This window comes from Poromitra crassiceps, assembly GCF_964638095.1.
Source record: "Poromitra crassiceps genome assembly, chromosome: 12".
In the NCBI taxonomy this organism is placed as follows: Eukaryota; Metazoa; Chordata; class Actinopteri; order Beryciformes; family Melamphaidae; genus Poromitra; species Poromitra crassiceps.
The window spans coordinates 17,670,688-17,679,083 of NC_139632.1; the positions used below are offsets into that span (position 1 = coordinate 17,670,688).

Genomic DNA, 8,396 nt, shown 5'->3' on the forward strand with positions numbered 1-8,396 from the left:
GATATTTGACACGTCATGACGTCATGGTGAACCAAAGACTATGGGATTTCAAGATAGTTACTCCCCTACTCCCCCTGTACCCTTTCGGCTCCTCACAACTCCAAGCCTATTGCCATGATGTCACTTGACCTGTTAATTTATTACAATCGCCTGTTATTTTCCTACCAACTCCTATGTAACACAATACTATCAATAAACGCCACTATAATCATAAAAGGAAGGACATAGCAAGTAAATCATTCCCAACCTTTTTCATACTAAGGGGCCCTATGATGAGATTTGGTCTCATGTAAATCTTATTTTTTATTTTTTATAGCCTAGATATGATTTTGTCCAGAATTCCATATAATTAGGTTGAGAGACAACGAATGCTGGAATCCTCTCAAGGACGACTGGTGGTCTTCTGTGCCCCTTTTCGCTGGGGACACAGAGCTGCTGCACTGACTGCCCGGAGGGAGGGAGGGGTTTATTGTGTGTTTGCAGCAATCAGCTCCGAGAGCCCAGCATCAAAGTGAGAGCCTCAATTTCATCCTTCCGCAAACAAATCTTATCGCAGCGCACATGTAAAATATAACGCTATACTACGACGTGAAAGCAGCAGCAGCAGCAGCTCTGTGCTCTCAGAGCACAGAGAGCACAGTCTGACATTTCCGCGGCTATCAGTCCGACTTGGAAGCACTTTCTCTCGGCCAGTCTGCTCTCTCATGCACCCGCGGGGGCGCGCGGCAGCAGCACACAGCAGCAGTGAGAGGCGGGGGCTTTCAACAGTCTGACATTTCAGCAAACAAATCTCGTCGCAGTTTAGCGGACATGTAAAATATAACGCTATACTACGACGTGACAATGTGACAAAGCTTCTCTAAACATATCGGCTAATATAATATCATCACTGTGTACAAGCAACGCCAACTTTTCTGGAAATCAAGTCAGCAGAGCAGAGCGACTGGCTCTGTCTGTGTGTGTGTGCTGCTCGGGGGGATTCGCATGGGAACAGTGTGAGGAGGAGAAGAGCTCTGCGCTGCCTCCTGCGCCCTGAGAGGAAAAATCAGAGGTGTTGTAACTTTCAACAAGAATCACGAAAAGCCCCAAAACACAAATTAAAAACGGATTTCATTGCGCGGTTTATCTCTAGTTAGACGAGGGAATTACGTGGAGAAATCTCGCATTGTGTTACCCCAGAGCGAGAGGTTTGTCCTATTGTGGGTGTGCTGCTGTTAACGAGCCCATGTCACTTTGCTCTCGTAACGTAGTTTGAGTAGTTTCCATAGAGATACATGCAGAAAAATAATAAAATTTCTAGTTCGCCACTGAATTACCAAATTGATATAACTTTCAACCATTTTGAGCAAAGCTCTTTCCAAACAGGCCACCAGCGTTGGCTAGTTGTTGATATTTATAAAGATATGGCCCCTCTCAAATAAATTATTTTTGAGGCAGTAGGCAAACTGTAATGGCGTCGATTTCCGAAAAAAAATCTGGACTTGAACACAGCCAAAGAGTCCAGTATAGACAAGAGTATATGTCATTTCTTGGTTTTTTCCATAGGTATTTTCAAATCACTGTTCTAATACATATCTAGGGGGTAAGTCCTCCTTTAATATATATAATAATAACAATAATAATAATAATAATAATATTAATGATGATAATAATAATAATAATAATGATGATGATAATAATAATAATTATTATTATTATTATGGTACACATTTCAAATTATGTTTCTATATGAAGCCTTCCTTTTCTCATCTGGTCAAACTTTACCCAGTTGTTCTCACTGCTCTGATTGTTGAGAGCTAGGCTGTCTCTCCTCACAAAGGGGGGATCCCTTAAATGGGGCATTGTGCATGTCCTGTGTTTTCTCTCTCTCTCTCTCTCTCTCTTGTCTTGGTCTCTCTCTCCCCAGAGCATATGGTCGTCTGGTATCCTAATCGCTAATGATAGAGTGGCTTTTGATGGGGAAACTCCTATAGCTAGATGTTTCTAACTCAGACTCCTGTTCCCCCTTTTCTTTTCCAGGCCTGATGGAAATCCGATCTGTCAGTGTGGGAGTTGTCGCCATCAAATCTGTCAGCACTGGGCTGTACTTAGCCATGTCCAAGAAAGGCACGCTCTTTGGATCGGTGGGTATACAACCTGGCAACATTGTTTCTGGGGGTCAAGATGGGAGGCCCGGGAAGGAGGGGGTTATATATGTATAGGGGTCCCAAATGAGCGCCTACTCAAACATGTCTGATGCTATTGAAGTCAAGGGAAATGTCAGGAATCTTCGGTTGGAAAGTCCAGAAAAAGGTCAGAGTGCTAATATCAATCATGGTTGTACACCTGGGCCAGGGTTGATGATACCTGCAGGCTGGGATTGCATGCAAAGCTTGAGGCGGCTTGTTCCACTGTCAAAATAGATAGCAGAGAAAAGAAGCCCAACCAGCAATGACAAAGAGCCAGCTGGGCTCCTCTAGGAGTCTGTGCGTGCCGTCTGCCGATTGTTGTTCACACAGCTACCTTTCCAATGTAATCACCTGTCTTTGTGAAAATCAGACACACACTAAACGCTGAGGTCACCTAAGGCGTGTGGTGTCTAGCACATGTTTTTACATCTTGGAAACGGAGAAATCAGGGACGGGCAATCAGTCAGTGAGCAGTGATAAGACGAGTGGCTTCAACCAGCCACTCAGTAAAAAGGACAGATATAGACATACAGACGCAGCCCTTCACCCAACTCTGAATCCTCCCATAATCACAGTGAGGCAGGTGAATCACGCCAGGCTCATAGTAGCTCGATGCTATCACAGAGAGGGCCTCATTATGGCAACATGATAACCATCTGTAGTAGGGAATGCAACAGAACCTCTTGTCACTACAATATCTTTCAAGACAGTTCCACTGACTGATAAGAAGTTGTAACCACCTATGGAAAAGTGGCTTTGTTGTGTCTGATAACCGTCACAGATCAGTATATGTGTGTGTATTACGCTGGTTAGTTGAATTCAAAATTGGATTACAAACGAGATAACATTACTGTTATAGTGTTTTTAGCATGGATGTTGATTAAAATATAATGGCAGGATTTATTTTTTTCACCAGTCCCATATGGATAGTCCAATGTTGATCCTCAGCTCCTGTCACGTGACTATAATGTTTCACTAAAAGGCCTAGATTGAGTTTCAAATCATACTCATAATTGTGTGTAAAGTGCATGTCTGGGCTATAGGGCTAATCTAGGGTTGGGATTAATTTTAGAAATATGGTCAATTTAGGGCTGGGTTTAGGTTTAAAAATGGTCAGGGTTAGGCTACGGTCAGTGTAGGATAACAGTCTGTGAAGATGCACCAAATAGGCAAGTGAAACTTTATTACATGTTCTTTATTAACATGTTGTCACCTGATAATAGTTAAGTATCACTGATGTATCCAAGTATAGTGTTACCTCCTGCTCTTACAACTAGGTTATATTTTGAATATTTTGAATGAATAATAATAATACCTTTTCAAATAAAAGCCTTTCAAAACCGAATGAACTCTCAACCATTAGTTTCCCATTGTGGCCTTCTAAGATAAATCCTTTGTAATAGGAAATCTCCGGGTATCAATCAAAAACACATGGAATATCTTCACTGCAATAACAGACACTGACCTTTACTGCACTGCTCAGAAGTTGGCCCATTACAGCCCTGCAGGTATAGCAGCCAGCCGTTAACTATAATATACTCACGTGTAATTACTTCTCTCTCTCTGCTCCCAGGTGAAGTACAACCCCAACTGCAAGTTCAAGGAGCGCATTGAAGAGAATGGCTACAACACCTACGCCTCCCTCCGCTGGAAGCATGGCGGGAGGCAGATGTTCGTTTCGCTGAACGGGCGGGGGAAGCCACGGCGAGGTCACAAGGCTCGGAGAAGACACCCGTCCACTCATTTCTTGCCCATGCTCCCCTCCTAGCTGCCTACGCCTGAACTATGACCAGCAATGGGCCTTTTTCACAGCCACCATTTTGTGTCTAAAAGGCTGCTGTGAAAACAGGCCTATTGGCCGGCCCACCACGGCACCTCACCCTAGTGTTGTCCCAGTCATGACGACTGTCATCATATCATTATTTTTATTATTCCATCCTCCTGGTTCATATTATGTACAATTGTTGGGGTCTGTGATACTTGTTTTGTGAGCTCACAGAGGTGTAGCGTTAGCATAATATGTACTTTTAAATTATTCTCTCCATCATCTAGTAAGGTCCAGTAATACAATGCAGTACAGTTATACTATTCTCCGAGGCTTGATAGTTTCTTTCTGTTAGAGCAAGTCTTCAAGTGAAGTATAAGTTCACCTGGACGTGGTCTGCGGTTACTTCATAGGATTCGCCCATTTTTCCTTCAAACTGGAGACGATGCTGTGTTTGGGTTTCCTTAGCAGACTGTAAAACATTGACATGGGTGTAGCTTATTCTAGAGATGATCAGCATGATAGAGAACGGAAATATCTGTGAGAGGACACTCAAGTGATACTGATATTTGAAATAATTATCATTATCATGAACAAGAAGAAAAAAGAACAAAAAAACTTTGAGACAGCTCCAACTCTTGTCTTCACTGTTACTTGGGATATACTGTCACCACTGGATAAGAGACAATGACCTGCACCTGAACGAACTCTGTAGAGATGAGACAGAAATATCTTGCTGACTTCAACACATGGACTGTTGTGCCGTTCTTACTACAGCAAATGTGGCGACTATGACAGGAACTCGACAAGAACTAAGCTAAAGCTAACTACTGGGGTCACATGCTGGATTTCCTGAGGACTTTGTGTTTGTGTTGCGTGCTTCTACCGTAAGATTGCTTCTCCCATCCAACAACCCACAACCACTAGCTTTGGAGTCAATACTGGAGAAAACATGCTCTGCAGCTCACCTAGTGTCAGAATTCAGTAGTGAAATAATTAATAATCATTTTGAGTCATTTTAGAGGCTGTATAGGTACATAATACAGTATGTCACTGCATAGCTGCAAATTAATTAATTTTGTATACTGTAGTAACTGGTTATTACATATTGCATCTCTGTCAAGTCTTTCTAACATTTTCTCAACAAAAAAAAGCTGTTGCAAATAGAACATTTAATATATTTAAAACTTTTTGTACTCTATAACTGTTTGAAGTTGATGTTTATTATTATTGTCTACCCCTTGTGTTGGATTGTAGTCCTGTAAAAAATAATTGTATTCAAGTCCATATTCAGCTCATATTGTATGTTACTGCAATTAGATATTGGTACATTTCCAATCCATGGTATCAACAACAGCTTTCACTTTGTTGGCCAGTAATAACAGGTTGTAATTTAGGCCAAAGTCTCAAAGCATACAGTCCTTAGATACATGTTCAGCAATGTAAAATTATTTGAGTGCCTTGGTCCATGCTCAGATTGGTAAAGTAAAATAAAAATGTGGATAAATTATTACGACTGACTTCCCTTATGCTAGCATGCCAATATTCTTACAGTGACTCAAATCGTGAAATGCAAAAGCAGTGTATCCTGTTCTGTGTCTGGTGCATTATGCTGATTGTAAAGGGTTGGTAACATCTCTATCAGAGCACGCAGACACAACCCCCCCTCCTCATCATAATCATGACAAACCTCACAGCAGGAGAGGCGTTGATGTGGAGGACCTCCCCTGTCTGATGAAAGGTCTGTGGTATGGAGCATCAAGGTCATTTACACACACACTGGCCCTCTGGTAGCATGGGTCTTTTCTCTGCCTTTTCAGCCAGCAGAAAGGAGAGTCAGCGATGAATAGTGGCTGTTTGGGGTGGATAGAGGCCAACCTTTCAGCCTGTCATAATGTGAGATGACTGTGATGGGGTACATGTCTGGTCAGAACGGTTTGAAGTCACACTGTACTTCAGCTCCAAAGCTCTGGCTTTGGCACACAAACAGATAGCATTGTGGGGGGCCCGGCGAGACTGTTGCCATGCAAATGTGTTAGTATGCAGCTGTGCCACCGTGGACGTCACATTTTGATAAGTAGAAACTACTTAATTCCATTGTTATTTCACATAAACTGTTAATATGGTCATGCCGTTGAGAGATGTTTTTTTTTTAATTCAATACAGTTTACATGTTATTACACATTTCAGTGTACATGCTTACATGAGGAAAATGATGTATTTTCACTTTCTGGTTACAAGAAAGTAGCGTGTAATGAAAGAAAGATAAGGTGCATTTCAGTTGTGCACGTGTTTTCTTCACATACTTTGCATCTTCATCCGTCTCTCAGCTGGTCGAGACACATTCTCAAACATGCACACCGCAAAGTAATCCCATTTTCTGCCTGCCCCCTTGATTGGCTTGCCTCTTTGTCACAGAGTCCTCCACCTCTCTTCTCCTCCTCTCCTCCACCTCTCCTCTCCTCCACCCCTCTTCTCCTCCTCTTACAGTCCAAGAATCTCTCCTTTCTTCTTGGCCTGAAGGTGAAACTGGCTGTTGATGCCAGTTCCAAGGACACCAAATGGGAGCCTGTAATTATCATTGTTCCACCACTGTCCTGTCAGTGCGCTCGCCAGCAAAACAAGAGGGATCCTTTGGCAGTCCTGATCAAAAGCTACAGCCTTTGATCACGATGCAAAAGGAAAAACCCAAACAGTGTGCTGCAAAATCAACGTGGAATGTCCCAAAGATAGTACAAGCAGAATGGAAGTGGACAGCCATCCAGAAAACATCCTCAACTCCTCTCCTGCCATGACATGTTGATGTCATAAGCATAGGTTCTTCTGTTGAGAATGGGCTGTGTCTGATCAGAAGGGCATAAGGGGAAGACTGAGGGGGGGGGGGAGTAAGTCAATGTTGTTATTGCTAAAGTATCAAAAGATAGGTAGCGCCTGATAGCGTGCCAAATGGCAGTAGTGCAACGATAAGGATGCAAGCTGCCGGGAAAACTCAGTGAAGAAGAAGAAGAAGAAGAAGAGCATGCCATTTCTTGATGTTTCCAAAAAGGCCTGTTCAATGGATTTCTAATCTGATTTAGCTGTAAATGTTTTGTACTTTAAATGTAATAAAGTTCATTTGTACACATCCACACTTCTCACATACCTAAAATGTCATTACAATGTTCATAGAGCATTATGGAAATATTACAGCAATGAAGGTATTATAAATGATGCATGACCCAATAAAGAATGGTGTTTATAGAAAAGGTTACTTTGAATGCTTCAAAATTAATTTGCAGCTGACTGACCAAAAAAAAAGAAAAGAAAAGAAAACAATAGAAGTCCATTTTAAGGGCTTTAGCCAAAATCTACAGGGGCACAAGTCATGCTGCTTCAGCGACAACAAACCAGAGCCTCTGGAACCTTTGTGTGCCTGTGTGGTCATTTTCTCTCACAGTGATTGAAAAGAACTGTGGTGGGTGGGAACTGAAAAAAAAACAGACCCTCGCCACTCATAATACCAATGTTACGTATGTAGACGAGGGACCGAGGAACAATTTTAAAGTGCTTATTCAATTGCCATTACATCTCCTGAGACTAATTGTGGCTGTTGTGCGTCTCTCGGTGGCTAGGGGGCTGTGGAGTGGCCCTGTATGCTCGGTGGCCTAGGGGGCTGTGGAGTGGCCCTGTATGCTTGGTGGCCTAGGAGGCTGTGGAGTGGCCCTGTATGCTTGGTGGCCTAGGAGGCTGTGGAGTGGCCCTGTATGCTTGGTGGCCTAGGAGGCTGTGGAGTGGCCCTGTATGCTTGGTGGCCTAGGAGGCTGTGGAGTGGCCCTGTATGCTTGGTGGCCTAGGGGGCTGTGGAGTGGCCCTGTATGCTTGGTGGGCTAGGAGGCTGTGGAGTGGCCCTGTATGCTCGGTGGCCTAGGAGGCTGTGGAGTGGCCATGTATGCTTGGTGGGCTAGGAGGCTGTGGAGTGGCCCTGTATGCTCGGTGGCCTAGGAGGCTGTGGAGTGGCCATGTATGCTTGGTGGGCTAGGAGGCTGTGGAGTGGCCCTGTATGCTCCGTGGCCTAGGAGGCTGTGGAGTGGCCCTGTATGCTCGGTGGCCTAGGAGGCTGTATGCTCGGTGGCCTAGGAGGCTGTGGAGTGGCCCTGTATGCTCGGTGGCCTAGGAGGCTGTGGAGTGGCCCTGTATGCTCGGTGGCCTAGGAGGCTGTATGCTCGGTGGCCTAGGAGGCTGTGGAGTGGCCCTGTATGCTCGGTGGCCTAGGAGGCTGTGGAGTGGCCCTGTATGTTCGGTGGCCTAGGAGGCTGTGGAGTGGCCCTGTATGTTCGGTGGCCTAGGGGGCTGTGGAGTGGCCCTGTATGTTCGGTGGCCTAGGGGGCTGTGGAGTGGCCCTGTATGTTCGGTGGCCTAGGGGGCTGTGGAGTGGCCCTGTATGTTCGGTGGCCTAGGGGGCTGTGGAGTGGCCCTGTATGCTC

General features: G+C 44.4%; 1 protein-coding gene across 1 annotated transcript in view; it reads left to right on the plus strand.

Moving 5' to 3' along the window:
* Nucleotides 1-3,936, plus strand: part of fgf22 (fibroblast growth factor 22) — a gene marked incomplete at both ends in the record, with an annotated part of 35,697 nt that extends 31,761 nt beyond the window's left edge. Inside the window, 2 exons of the mRNA XM_083647454.1 lie at nt 2,020-2,123; nt 3,742-3,936. Of these exons, the coding sequence (XP_083503580.1) occupies nt 2,020-2,123; nt 3,742-3,936 (299 nt within the window). The remainder of the gene's footprint in view (nt 1-2,019; nt 2,124-3,741) is intronic.
* Between the last annotated feature and the right edge of the window lie 4,460 nt (nt 3,937-8,396).